The 14,836-nt window shown below is 54.4% G+C and overlaps 1 protein-coding gene across 4 annotated transcripts in view; it reads left to right on the top strand.

The window, feature by feature from the left end:
• PLXNA1 (plexin A1) overlaps window positions 1–14,836 on the top strand; it is a 104,535-nt gene that overhangs the window by 83,585 nt on the left and 6,114 nt on the right. For 3 of the 4 annotated variants that reach the window (XM_038185761.2, XM_072044557.1, XM_072044558.1), the window contains exons 24-31: window positions 3,899–4,045; window positions 4,822–4,981; window positions 5,461–5,642; window positions 6,079–6,175; window positions 6,869–7,059; window positions 7,918–8,087; window positions 9,836–10,048; window positions 13,635–13,785. In XM_038185761.2, the coding sequence (XP_038041689.1) occupies window positions 3,899–4,045; window positions 4,822–4,981; window positions 5,461–5,642; window positions 6,079–6,175; window positions 6,869–7,059; window positions 7,918–8,087; window positions 9,836–10,048; window positions 13,635–13,785 (1,311 nt within the window). The remainder of the gene's footprint in view (window positions 1–3,898; window positions 4,046–4,821; window positions 4,982–5,460; window positions 5,643–6,078; window positions 6,176–6,868; window positions 7,060–7,917; window positions 8,088–9,835; window positions 10,049–13,634; window positions 13,786–14,836) is intronic. The other variant, XM_072044559.1, reaches the window with a different exon arrangement.

Below are 14,836 nucleotides of genomic sequence, written 5' to 3'. Positions count from 1 at the left end.
TGCTAGGGCTGCACCAAGAGCTGTGCGGGTTATATGGCCGTACCTCCAGGGGGACATCCTGCCGGGGCTGCTGCGGTCCCACTGCCGGCGTGTCGATCAGCAGGGCTGTTTCCTGGGATCCTGCCTGGCGTCAGCTCAGCCAGGCTGGGTGGCACACAGCCGTTTTTTGTGGGATTTCATCCCTCATTAAGATAAAGAGGGTTTGAACCATTTCCAGCCAAGAGATGAGAGCGAGCAGGAGTCTGTGCAGAACTCAAGTGATCGTCAACGAGAGGTGATTTATAATATCACTTACATGCGCTTGGCTTTTCGCCTCCGTGGAGGGATAGCCTGTATCTATAAAAATCTAGCTGTAGCATGCAGTGGAGATTGCTTTCCAGGGGTGGGAGAGGAGAAAAGCTGCGCTGTTTGCAGGGAGATGTCAAACTTCCCACGGCCTCTTCGTGCTGCAGCTTTGCTGGGTTGTGCCCCCCCGTCCTTTGCTGTGGCAGTGCCAGGTGGGACCAGGTAGGAAGGGGTGGGCAGGTTGGACCTTGCAGCCCCCTCCCAGGGCACAAAAGGGCACAAAAAGGGGTCAGATCTCCCCTTGAAGGTCAGATCCTAATTGAAGGATCAGAATAGTTCAAGTAGGCATGATTATTCTTCAGCCCAGCAAAGCAGAGCACGCATCCTTCCAACACCCAAGGTGGCATTTGGGGACATTCTGGTTTGGTGTGTTTGTTTGGTCCTGTCCCTGGCTGCACTGGGCAGCTCACAGGGGCACGGCCACCTCCTTCAGAAGATCCTTTGGACCAATTTGTTTGCCACCACTGTCCTGTGTCTGTCCCAGCACAGCCCAGTCCTTCTTCGGAGAGGCCACTGTGCGCTTTGCTGGTGCTGGCTTGAGCCTGAGGATACGGAGTAGCAGGAAGAGAGGGATGTGGGGATGGGGTCAGGGCAATGCCTTTTTCTAAAACCCTTGGGCAAGACATGGTGATGGCAGAAGATACCGCAGCAGGAGAGAGCAATCTGATCTAGGTGCACGGTAACAGGCCAGATTTATGCACAGGGCTTGGATAAGCACACTGGCTGTGAGATTTGTCGTGCTGGGGAAGCGCTGGAAACTTAAACGCTTGGGTCACTCACACTAGAGGGGAATAGGGCTGAGGATGCATCCGTGGCCCCTCCTGTATCAGCCCCACCGAGGGAGACCCGCGGGGCCTTTCCTGCCTGTCTCCCGGCAGCGAGGATCACAGGTGGCACGGGAAGCAGGAGAAACCCGCCGAGTAGATGGAGAGGTATCACAGCAGACAGTTTGCCAGCAGGAAAACATATGCCTTGCACCAAACCGCGGTAATTGTGCATGTAAATGAGGCAGGCGGATGTGTGCCCAGCTGCCAGGGCTGCTCTCAGCAAAGCTGCCTGGAGCGGGGCTGGGCGCACGGCCGTGCTGTGGGACAGGGGACGGGGATGGGGACAGGCACAGGACAGCCTCCTCCTGCCCGGGGCCAGGGGTGAGATGGCAGAGTTTGGAGTCAGCCAGGGCTGGTGCTTTCCCGGGGCCCTGCGGTAGCATTTATCAGAGTCTTAATGAGGCACCCCGGGGAAAGGGAGAGGGATAAATTGAGACAAGCACTGAAAAATGCGCGATATTAGGTGCCTGATGAGCTAAATCTAGTCCATAAAAGAGTCTGAGCCTTAGCTGGCTTGCCTCAGCCTGCACCCCACGTACCGACACGTGTGTGGATGTGCCGTTTGCGGGCTGTTTGCTCAGCTTGCAGGGAGAGCATCCCTCATCCCTCAGCCTGTCCTTCTCTGTTCCCCGGCTGTGACCGAGCTGTGCTGGGGCTGGCAGAGCACGGACACAGCCCCGTCCTCGAGCAGCCTGCGGGGTGGCCTGTCCCCATGGAGCTATCCCCTTGTGCCTCTCACCCCATGGACATCATCCCGGGGCACCTGCCCAGTGCCTGGCTCTGTGGGCCACGTTCATTTTGGTGGTTTCTGTCAGGGACAAGCCCTGGATGATCCTCACCTCCCGTGGAGAAGCGAGGTACCCATCCCCAGAACTGCTCCATCCCCCTGGGGTGGCCGTAGGGCCAGCTCTAGCCCATGAATCCAAAAAGAGGTCAATTCCCCGCCAGCCAGGCTGGTGTCTGAACAGCAGAGGAGGCGATGCCATGATGCCAGGACCACAGCTGGGTGCCAGCTGCAGCAGGGCTGGAGCAACAGCCGTGGTCCAGACCTTGCCTCCTGCCCTGACATCTGTCCCTGCCAGGGCACTCACACTGAGCCGTCTCTGTGGCTTTATCCTTCCCTGGTGGCACTTGGTTCCAAAGGGGAGCTGTCAGGCCGCATGCTGCGATGTGCAGGATGGTTTTTAGGGACAGCCATGGGTCCCTTCAGACAGCGGGCTGGGGGCTTCCCTCCTGCAGAGGGGAAATCCAGGGCTGAGGACGGAGCAGGCACACACGCCATGGCCACGAACACCTCTCCATCCACATCAGCCTGGAGGTTTTACAAGAAATTTCTATAAGCAGTGGGCAGAAGCACTTCTGGGCTTCCTCCTGCCGGAGGGCTCAGCTCGGGGTGCTGTGGGAGCACCGTGAGGCTCCCAATTTTTCGGCCAGGCTGGCGCGCTCGCCTCCCGAGGCAGCCATTAGCACGCAGCATAGCACCCACCTCGGGTCTCTCACTTTTCCGCGCTGACTTAATGAAGCCAAGTTTGCAAATGAAACATAATTTCAAAGACAGGCGTGTTGTCGGAAGGTCTGGGGATGATGTATGCCTGTTCCTGCTCGTTAGCAGCTGTCTCTTTAATTACCGCAGATGCTAACGAGATGCTAACAGCATATGGTGACAGGGAGAGCAGCCGCACTTTGCACCAAAGTACAATTTATTTGCGAGGCGGCCGGGAGGGAGGGGCAAGGGCTGGGGGGGTAAAATCTGTTGGGATTTTTCTCGGTCCCCTCCGCTCCCATCCTACCCCGTTTTCCCCTTTAGGGCTGACGTCTGCATCTGGAAGGGCACGTTGGGATGCCTTGGGTGGTAAAGGGGTGTCCTCTTCCAACCGCCCTTCACCAGCTCGTGGCTCCAGGCTGGTTGGTGCCTCCAACCTTGGCACGTCCTGGGTTGCCACAGGTTTAACATCCAGCATCTTCGGGAGAAGTCCTTGATCCAGTTTTCTTCTCCCTTCCTCCTACTTGGGGGATTTGGCTGCTGTGGCTGCTGGCTCTGGCAGTGGGGTTTTGCAGTGGGGACATGCGGGTGGCAAATGGCTTAACTGCAGGAAACGCCATCGGTTTGGGGGGTCAGGGCAGGACTGTCACCGAGTTGGTCTCTTGCTTTTCCCTTCCCTTTGGACCCGGCTGGCTGTGCTCAGCCGTCTCACGGAGAAACCTCTCGACCTTCTCTCACGTGAGCCTGTCCTCCTGGCAGATGCCAGGGCTGCTACCAGGGGAGAGCCCCCAGGCTGTCCTTCTGCAGCAGTCGCTTTCCACTCCTCACGTGCTTTCCTTGGCTGGCCCAGATGCTCAGATGCTAGCTCGTATCCCATGCACAGACGGCTCTACCAAGACATATCTGTGGTGTGTTGTGCCCAGAGCAGCTCTGCTTTTTGCTAGTCCTGAATTTAACCTTTTTAGCTCATCCTTTCCTACAGAATGAGCAGAATTTATCCACGAGTGTCTGGAAACTCTGGGAAACTGAGGCTAGGGGTTGATAAATATGGGAACAACCTCCAGCAGGTTTTCAGGGAGAATGAATTGCTCCAGGGGACATACTGGGGGCACACGAGGGCAAGGACTGGAGACTGCTTATAAAGACACAGATGGGGCTTAATGCTGCAGGGACAGAGCACAACAAGCTGGTGCCCAACACCTTCTCAACCCCTCTTTTCTTCCTCTCTGTCCCTGTCCCACAGGAGTGTGCTGGGGAACCTCTCTTCATGCTCTACTGTGCCATCAAGCAGCAGATGGAGAAGGGACCCATCGATGCCATCACAGGAGAGGCTCGCTACTCCCTCAGTGAAGACAAGCTCATCCGCCAACAGATTGACTACAAGATGCTGGTTAGTACAGGCAGGAACCCCACTGGTACTGGTTCTTGCCAGGACCCCCAGGTCCAGCTATTTAACAAGGTCTTGGAGACACCCAAAGTGCTTCTCATGGAGCGTTTTTTCTCTTGTTCCTCTCGTCAGCATCCTTGGGCGCCTCATGCCCTGTCTGTGTGATACACATCTCACCAGGGTGCATGGGGAGGTTTGCTTTGGGGAAGCCAAACGTGAACTGAATCCCCCTCAGCACCAGCAAACCCCATGGCCCTGACACACGGGGATGGAGGTGCTGCAGAGCACGTGTTGGCTGGAGCAGCCAGCCAGTGGCTCAGGTTGGGTGCGAATCAAAGCCTTGAGATTTCCATGGGAGATGGAGAAATGATTCTCTTCCTCCCATACGAGCTGTCTCCCCTGTCTAGCTGCATGGTAAAGCTGGACCTTTCCCAGGCTGAGCCTGTAGCTGCTTCCTTACTGCCTTCATCTCCACCTGAGTGGAGTAGGGAGTGGATTGTGTGCGTGGGCATTGCTCAAGCTCTATAGGTTTTTGTGAGCTGGGCATTGTTTGCTGGCCCAGGATTCCTGCATGCTGCCTGCTGGAAATAGCTGGAGATTTGGGGGTGGAAGGGGGAGAAGAGGGAAGCAGGAATATGCCATGAGGCTGCACCTCCAGAGCAGCCCAGGGTTGAGAAGATGTGACCATAGGTATCTGTAGCCCTGTGTCCTTGGATCAGCCCTTGCAGCCAGTGTCACATCAACTCACTTGAATCTTTTTGCCTCTCTGTGCTGTGCAGACCCTCAACTGTGTGAACCCTGAGAACGAGAACGCCCCGGAGATTCCTGTCAAGGTGCTCAACTGTGACACCATCACGCAGGTGAAGGAGAAGCTGCTGGATGCTGTCTACAAAGGGGTGCCCTATTCCCAGCGTCCCAAAGCTGGAGACATGGACCTGGGTAAGAGAGAGGCCAAGCACTCCTCTTGGAATAGCCAAGAGCAGGAGTGCCAAAAACTAAATGTTTGAGGCAGGTGAATGCAAATCAGGACAGGGGACCTGTCAGGACGCTTGCATTTGTGTTTGTCCAGTCCATTTTGGCTCAGACTGCTGTGCTGGTGGCACTGGCTGTGCATGGGGATGAGAAAGGGTGCCTTGCAAGCAGAGAGGAGAGGAGCCCTCTCTGTCCTGGCTGTGGTCTGGGTTGCAGGCATGAGCTAGCTGAGGGCCAGGGAGGGCAGAAATAGTTGAGAACAGGGCTAATAGTCCCGTTCTTAAAGGAGTAGCAGGAGGATGGAGAGGAGAAGAGCCAAAGAAGGGTTGCCAGACTGGTGCTGTCTTTTGTTGAACACTTAGAAACAGCTTTTGCCCAACACCATGTTGACAGTCGTCGGTCCTTAGGTTTAAAGGTGATGGCAGGGCTCTTTCGTTTATGCCCAGACCTTGCTCCTCTGCTCTCCTTGGCTTTGTCCTCCAAGCTGCCCGCTAACCATGAGCCCTTCTCCCTCACTGGGACAGAGTGGCGGCAGGGCAGGATGGCCCGGATCATACTGCAGGACGAGGATGTCACCACAAAGATCGACAATGACTGGAAGAGGCTCAACACCCTGGCCCACTACCAGGTAAGGCACCGGGCAGTCCCCAGCTGCTGAGAGCTTCAACATCTTTTCTTCCTCATATCTTGGTCAGGGCCTGATTTCGGTGGTCCAGCTGCTCACAAAGGGACATGGCCAGGAGGTCTGCAGTCACTTCTTGCACAGTCCCCGTGTTTGTGGTCCTACTGGACCAAATGGGGCATCCTCAGGACTCAGAGGCTGTTCCTTGCTCTGACCTGGCTTTGCTATTTTCATGTTAAAGTTTCTGCTGCATTCCCGTTGTGCCCTGTGCCCCAGGGTGTTGCAGAGGTAGATGTTTAGGTCTCCTTTGCTGGAGATGGGTGTCCCTGGGATGCGGTGCAGTGTACTTCATCCCTCCTGGGCTGGCTTCTCCCTGCCGTGAGCCCGTTCCTCGTGTGCATGCCCCCGTGTCACAGCCTGCCCGTGCCACCTCTGCCTGCAGGTGACGGATGGCTCCTCGGTAGCCCTGGTGCCCAAGCAGAACTCGGCATACAACATCTCCAACTCCTCCACTTTCACCAAGTCCCTCAGCAGATACGGTGAGTGTGCAGCGGGACCCAAAGCTTGCTCTGGGCTGTGCTGGCAGGGAAGGCAGCTCCAGGCTGGGTTTGCAGAGCGAGGCACAGGACAGGTGCCCGTAATTTCGGCTTGCTGGAACAAGGTCCTCTAAGTCCCTGTTTCTCCTCCACTGCTATTCTGGTGTCTCAGGGGGAGCAGAGCCCCACAGAGTCATCTCTTTGGACTCAGGAGGGAAAGACAGGTGTCAGATGGCTGCAGCTAAGGGATCCACTCCCTTTTATTCCCCTGAAATCTCATTAAAATAGGCACAGAGGCACTAAGCACTTAAATAGGCTTAGCCAAGGGCCCCAGCGAACGTGCTGGCAAGCGTGCCTTGGCCTTGGGTTGGGAGGGAGTTGTGTGGTCAGCTCAGACTGACACAGGAGGCCAGGCTGTGATCCTGGCATCTGTGAGCTGGGAGCCAGACCTCTGCAGAGCCCCTTTCAAGCAGTATCAGATGGTGCTGGTCTGTGCATCAGCCAGGGGCTCGTTTAGCTGGGCAGGCTGCGAGGAGAGTCCTCGGTGATGCCCAGTGCAGCCAATGGGAGAGGCTGAATCCCAAGCGCCTATTTAGCAGGGAACACACATTGAAATCAGACCAGAGGACAGGGATGGAGGGGCTGGTGGTGAGGTGGAGGTCAGGTCGAGTTTCCCTCTGTGTTGGGTGCCCGCAGAGAGCATGCTGCGCACAGCCAGCAGCCCCGACAGCCTGCGCTCACGGACCCCCATGATCACCCCCGACCTGGAGAGCGGCACCAAACTCTGGCACCTGGTGAAAAACCACGACCACATGGACCAGCGGGAGGGCGACCGGGGCAGCAAGATGGTCTCCGAGATCTATCTGACCCGCCTGCTAGCCACCAAGGTATGGCACGGAGACACTGAGCTGCCACCTGGCTTTGAAACCTGGATGGGGAGGGGTAAGGATTTGGGATAAGCACGGGTTTTTATTAGACTGCTCCTTCAGTGCAGGAGGAACTACTCTCCTGATTTTGGGTCCTGACCTGGAGGTGATGTTTTGTGTGCCATGACCCTAAATGAGAGTCCCTTGAGTGGATTTTTGTATTTCCTTTTTACACCCTTTGGCACTTTTACTGTTTCCTGTATCACCGAGCAGCTGCTGGACTGTAAAGCAGAGGTGCTCTGGAGCAGGCATTTCATCCCATTTGTCTGGTGTTTGGGGTAAAGCTGCAAAATCAGTGATGTCAGAAGGGTAATCACCTGGGGCATTGGGCATCACAGGAGGTTCTCCTTCCCTCAGCACACCCAAAACCTTCTCTAAAGCAGAGCGTGTGCTGTTTGTCTAAGATGTCCTCAGAGAGGACCAGGAGCCCGTGCTGAAGATCTTAGCTCAGAGCAGCAGAGATTGGGGTCAGCCATCTCCTGTGATTTGGCTCCCTGCATGGTGGGACTTAAGGGTTTGTTCAGTGACGTTTGTGGTCTGGTCTTGAGTGCCTTAATGTAACCCAAATAAAGACCATGACACAATGGACAACCCTTTGTCTTTTGCTCTGTATGGTATTTTTATTTCTATGCCAGTTAATGCAGTGAAGGAGAAATGTCATTGATAGGATACTTGTTTTTCTGTCAAACCCACTGAGAACCAGTATGGTTACACAGACTGTGCTGGGCTTTTCTTCCAGGTGGCAGGAATAGGAGTGAAGTTACTTTAAAGGCTCGTCTCTCTGGTGGTGCTCAATAGTCCTTCTCTCCTTCTGTTCAGGGCACCCTGCAGAAGTTCGTGGATGACCTGTTTGAGACCATCTTCAGCACAGCACATCGTGGGAGCGCGCTGCCTCTCGCCATCAAATACATGTTTGATTTCCTGGATGAACAAGCTGATAAGCACCAGATCAATGACTATGATGTCAGGCACACCTGGAAGAGTAACTGGTAATGGAGAGAGGGGCAGTGGGGCAGGGGCTAACGGTGTCAAAGCACCTCATACCTCCTACCCTTCCCACAGGGAGCAGAAATATGCCTCTGGTTGTCTCTGGAAGTGATCCAGGACAAGAGAGGCCCATATCTCTGTGATTTGGGTGTGGGTAAATCCCTTGCATGCCTTCTGCAGCAGAAAAAATCCCAGGAATGCAATGCTCCCTCAACCCTCACATCCCCAGATCCAAGGCAGCACGCTCCCCCTGACGGCTGGAGCTGGCTGAGTGCAGTCCTGCTCCCACCTCACCTTCAGCAAACCTTGCTCGGGCTTCTCTGTCCTCGGGGCTCCTCCAGAGATGCCAGCCCGGATTCTCATCTTGGCTGTCCTGGAGGTGTGCGCCGTGTCCCTCCCGTCACGCAGCCGAGCGTGCCCTAACAGAGTCAGCGTAAAGCCGTGTAGTATCCTCCATAACCTGGCCTGCAGACCCAACCCATCAGCTCTGCTAATTGCTCCCTGAAAAGCGGGGAGGAGCTGATGATGAGACCTCAGTTAGTGCTGTGCTGGGGCCGGGGCTCGAGCACATGTTGTCGGCTCCTTCTCTGCAACCCCCGCCTTGGCGTTCTTCTTTTCTGCTGCCTCACTGATTTCATCTCTCTGATCTTGCCGTTACTGGAGACGGGTACGTACGTTCCCGTGTCTGGCATTTGTTAAATGGCAGCCAAATTGCTTTTGTATAGTTCAGTAACTGTTGGCAATTAGCGGGGCAGGAAAAGAAACATTTTTAAATGGAGATGTGAGAGTGCGGAAGTGCTTGGAACTGATTTATAACTCTGCTTTCTATATTAAAAGAAGGAGCAAAAGGCAAAGGAGGAAAAAAAAAAAGCCCCGCTCCGCAGGGGCTGGGCACGCAGGCTCCTGCATACTAATGCCTGTGCTTATCTCTGGGCGCTAATTCGATGTGTGGAGCTAATTTCTTGAGGCCATTCCCTTCACAAATGAAATATGTACATGCACCCAGTACCCTCATTAGGAAAGTCCTGGGGAATGAAGTGTGTTTTGTCTAAGATAAAAGCATTCGGTGGGTGTCACTGCTGAGGGATGACAGACCCGAGAGGCATTCTGATAGGGGGAGACCCCGAAATGTTCCTGAGAGAGGAGAGGGGCAGGAGAGTGGGAAATGGAGCAACGGAGAGTGGCTCGTGTGTAAGTATGCAGCAAACATCCAGCCCACGGCTGGGAAACCCACTGCCTCTACAACTAGAGGTGTGTTTCCAGCATCTGAGGCTGCCTAGATTGTCCTCTTGTGTTCAGCCTGCTAATGAGCCCCTCGGGGAGTCCATTAGTCCCTCCTTCAGCAGGAGAGATGGATGGATTGCCCCAAGGTGCCTCAGGCAGGGTTATCGATGTGAAAGGAGGGAACCATGCGTGGTGACCCACAGGCTCAGCCATGGTTGCTCTGTGTGAGTGGATCCTTGGAGAGAGAAACTGCAGCTCCTTGGTGCCCTGGTTTGCCTTTGGAGATGTTGACAATGCTGAGGAATTTCTCCATGGAGAGCTGAGGCCATGCTGGGCTGGGCAGAGGACGTGGTATTGTGCTGGGACAGAGGCAAATGGATATCTGTCCCGGGTTGTTTGCATCCCTGGGGCTTGGGAAAAGCAAATCCTGGGTCGTGGGGAGCTCCTTCTCTACAAATTCAGGTGTGTGCTGGCTGCCCCGTAGGGCTTGGTTCGGGTGCTGACTCCTGTTTCTTTCTTCCCTCAGTCTACCTCTACGTTTTTGGGTGAATGTGATTAAGAACCCCCAGTTTGTGTTCGACATTCACAAGAACAGTATTACTGATGCCTGCCTATCCGTGGTGGCTCAGACATTCATGGACTCCTGCTCAACTTCTGAGCACAAATTAGGAAAAGACTCTCCCTCCAACAAACTACTGTACGCCAAGGACATCCCCAACTACAAGAGCTGGGTAGAAAGGTGAGTAGGCTTGGCAGGAGCTCCTTGCTTCACCTGGAGGATTTAACGTGAATATTTGTGGCTGTGGGGGCTTCACACAGAGGGCTTGGTTGTTGAGGAGACTCCTCTTGGCAGCCCTCTGAAGAGGGCCTCTGCTAATGCTGGTGGAAGGTAATCTTTGTTGGAGAGATGGTGCTTTCTTGTGATTGTCCCTGGGAATGAGTTTGCAATGACTGTTCCGCAGAGCTGTTTATGCCTTGCTTAAGGGGTGCTAAAAGCAACCTCCACTTTTGGGTTTTCGGATGTTGTCTGTTGTAAAAACTTGGTCTGTGCTAGGGAATTGCTAACATCTCCCTTGATTGCTTTTGAAGAACGATAAGAAGTAAGTCATGGAGGAGAGAAGTGCCTTTTTTGTACCGTGCCAATACATGCAGGAGATTCTGCTGAAATGGTTGGAAATTACCATTTCCCATCTCTCATCCATCTGTACATCTCGCCTGGGATCCTGATGAGATCAACATGCTCCGAGGCAGTGCTTGGGCTGCTGTCGTGGTGCTGAGGAGCAGGGCAAGGAGCAGGTCCCCTGACTTCTTCTGACACCCTTCATTCACTGTTAGCTGATGAGAGACATCCTTCTGTCCCGCTGAATTAATGCAGTGTTAAAGGTTCAGGGTTTGAGCGCTGCTGATTGCAAATTGATGCTCTTGGGCATAATGCTGTGTTCACTTTTATCCTTTGGGAGAGAAACCTGGGAAATGTCCTACAGAGCCCTCCAAATAGACCTACTGTAAAAATGTTGCTGGGTTGCAAACTGGGACTTTATAACGCTTAAAAAATGCCAGATTTCACGTTTCTGATGCAACTTTTCCCTTGTGCTGCTAAGCTGTTTTAAAGATTATGTTCTGTATTTTGCTGAGGACCCTTCCCTGTTTTGGTGTCTGAATTAGACATGGGATGAGCCAAATCAAAGGTGTCCAGGAAACAATAAGCATCGTATTCTGTCTTTTGTAAGTGTGGGACTTGGTAGCCTAAATCATCCTTTGGATGTTTGCTTGTACGCAGTTATTTTTGCCGCACCGTTGGCATGCCTGGTGCTTTGCAGGCAGGTACAGAGACAAGATTCTTCCCTCGAGGAAGGTATGGCTTGGATCAGAAGAAAAGATGTCCCTGAAATACGATGGCTAAGATGAGAGATGAGCCGCATTGTAATAGGAAAAAGTTCTTCACAGGGAGCTACAGGGGGCTTTGGAGTGGGGTCCCTCAGGAGCATCACAAACTTCACTGCCTTTAAGCGCAGGGTGAATTTCTCCGACCTTGCCATCTCTGTGACAAAAATACTCAACACTGCGTGCGCCTGGAGAGAAAAGGTATAAAACCGTTCCGGGGAGAAGCAGTGGTGTAGACGTGCTTGGTCCCTGGGGAGAAGACGGGAGATGTAACTGCTGACAGATGCTCCTGCCGCCTCTTACTGCGGAGCAGGAGGGTGCTCGGCCGCGCCACCTCGGAGCATGGGGTGCGGTCCCAGCGGCAGCCGAGCAGGGCGCGATGCTTTTCCCACTGCTTGTCTATTACAAGTTTTTTTTTTTTTTCCCTGAAAAAATGGGTGTTTCTGGGTTTTGGCACGGAGGCAGGAGTGGAGTGATGGGGGGTGGTGGAGTGGGACTGATAGTGCCCGTAGCATGTCTGTCTGCCACCTGGGGTCAGGTGTCCTGAAAAAAGGGTGTCCTGCCAGTCTGGGGCAGAAATAACACATTGAAGGGTTTAGGGGAGCCCTGGGAAGCATGAGGGGACTGCTGCCAGGGTCCTGGCTACGGCAGGTGAAATGGTAGTCCTGCCTGGGACCCCCACCTGTGCAATGTATTGAAAAATAGTGTTTCCTGTCATCTTTGTGTCACTATAAAACCTGGAACGCAGAACTGCTTCGTTTTACCTGGACATCTCGTTATGGCAGCCACAGAAGCTCTCTTCTTCTTCCTTTCTACGTTCACCTCCCAGGAGTCCCTCCCCTCATGGGCCTCCATCGACGAGTGTGCAGGAGGTTCTCTGTGAGGTTTCTGTGCTAACCAACGCTGACTGGAACTCAGAAAACTTGGCCTTTTTGTCCCTAATATTCCTCTGCATGGAAGGGAGCAGTGCCAGCTTCGGGGGACATCACATCTGGCAGTGGCTTGTATCTCTCAATGCCTGGTTGGAGAGGCCCTCACCTCAGACCTCTCTTCTCCTGTCTTCCCGTCAGTGTTCAGGAAATCTCTCCTCACCCCCTGGGTGCGGGTGAGCCTCCTTATAAAAACGGCCCCAGTATTTCACCACTGGCTGAGTCAAGCACCACGGGATGGAGCAGATCCTCGTATTCGTCTCCTCAAGTGCTCTCGCTGCCATCTGCTCCTAGCCAAATGCTTCAGCCGTGTTCCACCTCAGCGTTCGGCTGATGGTGCTAACGATGCTAATCACCGTACCAGAAACTTTACTGAGCTGTTTGAAGAGTCACGAGGAGTAAAGCAAACATGGGAGGGCCTTGGGATCTCTGCTTCCAGGTGGTGGCAGCGGGCAGGGTTTGCTTGCTGTGGGTAGGGTTTCTTTCTCAGTTAGAGGCCTGTAGGCCCCATGGTTTCCTCAAGGACCTCAGGCTGTCTTTTGACTTTGCACCTGTGAACGCAGAGACTGTATCTTGGTCATAAAATGTCTGCTGGTGTCCTTGAGAAGCAGGCCTGTCATGTCCAGCTGAACTGTCCTGGGAGTGGCTTTTCCTCAGGGGACGGAGAAGCCTTGGGGCCATGGGGTGGGCCCCTCGCCAGCCCACTGAGGTGGCTGCTTGGTGTAACCCCCTGCTGCCACGGGATGCTGCTGCCTTCACCCCCTCTGATTTTCCTGAGGCAATATGTGCTGGTTTCCTGCTACAACTCTGGATGACACGAGACGTGTCTGGATTTCCATTTATTTGTTGAGCATGTCACATCTGTGAGATGGGACGGTGAATCTTCAGGTGTCCTAGGAAACACGAGGGTGTATCTCGCTGGTAGCCACCACCTGAGAATGGAGCTGCACAGAGGGCAGGAGGCTGTGTAGCTGTGAGGGCTCGGGGTGAGGGTATCCTGAGTGCACACCCTGAATATTTCACTGAAAGCCGAGTGTCATCCTTGGCTTTGGCAACACACCGAATTCAGGAGAACGGTAACAAATCCTTACATACTGCCGCAGGCCTGAAGGATTCTGGCAGGTGGCTTTCGTTGGCAAAACAGGAGCAATGGGACAGCAAGGAGAAAAAATACATGGTTTGGGAAAGGGTGGGAGGCCCCTGGGAGCAGTGGATCCTGGCTCCCCAGTGTGATCGGCGGGGCTGGGCTCAGGCAGCGCGCTGCGGCTCGGAGCTGCTCCATCAGCGGCGTGTTGCTAATGATGCTGACCCCTCCGTGAAGCGCCAGGAGACCTCTCGGTGAGCAGCAGCATTGTAATGAGCACGGTGGTGTGGTGCCGTGCCGAGGAAAGCTGCTCCTCGTGCTGCCTCCCCAAAAGCCGTTCCCAGCAAACATCACGGGGGGAGCTCGTCCCTTTCGGCCTCTCCCTCTTTCTGACCCGCTCTTGCGTCTCTCCTGCCTCTCCCTTGCAGATATTATGCAGATATTGCTAAAATGCCAGCGATCAGCGATCAGGACATGAGCGCGTACCTGGCGGAGCAGTCACGTTTACACCTCAGCCAGTTCAACAGCATGAGTGCGCTGCACGAGATCTACTCCTACATCACCAAGTACAAGGACGAGGTAAGATGAGGCATCGAACCTGGGCTGCCGTGTCTCCCACCCCTCATTTCTGCTTTCTCCCTTTTCCCTATGGATAAATACCCTGTGAAAACGGGGAGGGCAACTCAGTCTGTGCCTGTGCCCAGAGGTTTAGGGTTACCCTTGCGGCATTGCGTGAGTGCAGTGGGATCGTGGGGTTGTTCCCTTCTCAGCGTGGCTTCACCCTGGCTCGGAGCAGGCTCTGGGGAAGGGTGGAGGTGCTGCACGGGGCTGAAAGCAGTGAGAGCGGAGGCGGGAGCCAGGCATGGAGCCAGGAGCTGGTCGACAGCCCTGGCCTTGCTGCTGCTGTGTCAGCTTTTATCCGTGGCCCTTCCTGAGCGCCTGTGCTGACAGGCAGCGCTTCATTCCCCTGTTTTCTGCAGGGAGCAATGTAAGAAACACCTATTTTTCTTTTGCTGCGTGTGCACTTGGCACGTGGGCTCCACAGAGCTGCAGAGCTGGCAGCATTATCTCGGTGTGCCTCCTCTCTCTGCCCTGCCCACCACGATGCCGTGGTGGCACCAGGACTGTGCTGCCATCAGCCAGCTCTGCTCCCCGGGGACGCTGGAGGATGTGGTGGCCTCTTCAGTGCTTTCTCTGTGAGCGGTAGTAAGGATGGTTACAAACCCTCCTGTCGTAATTTATACAAATTAACTTTGCCAAGCTCCGCTCAAATCCACACCCTGCATCTTTTTATTAAAGCAATAAAATACGTAACTACAGTAAAATGTAGATCCGTACATGTAACGGGATAACACAGGCTTTATTCTCCCAATAAAGCAGGCTGACGACTGGGTGAGTGGTGGCTTATCTAGGTGACAGAGTGCTGGCACGGCCCCTTGCTCGGGGAGAGAGGGCCCTGCCGCTGCCCTGACAGCTGGCCCTGGATTTAAGGGCAGTGGTGGGACCGTGGTGGCCAAAACCCCTGTGTGGCTACGTGATGGTCACTATGCACTGGTGACAATGCCGTGGGACCTCTGTGCTGCTCCCCAAAGGCCATGGGGTGGCAGGTCCATGAGGCCCCCGTACCTCT

This window comes from Anas platyrhynchos, chromosome 13, assembly GCF_047663525.1.
Source record: "Anas platyrhynchos isolate ZD024472 breed Pekin duck chromosome 13, IASCAAS_PekinDuck_T2T, whole genome shotgun sequence".
Lineage (NCBI taxonomy): Eukaryota > Metazoa > Chordata > Aves > Anseriformes > Anatidae > Anas > Anas platyrhynchos.
Note: the sequence above shows the minus strand (reverse complement) of the source record. Positions and strands in the feature narration are given on the sequence as shown.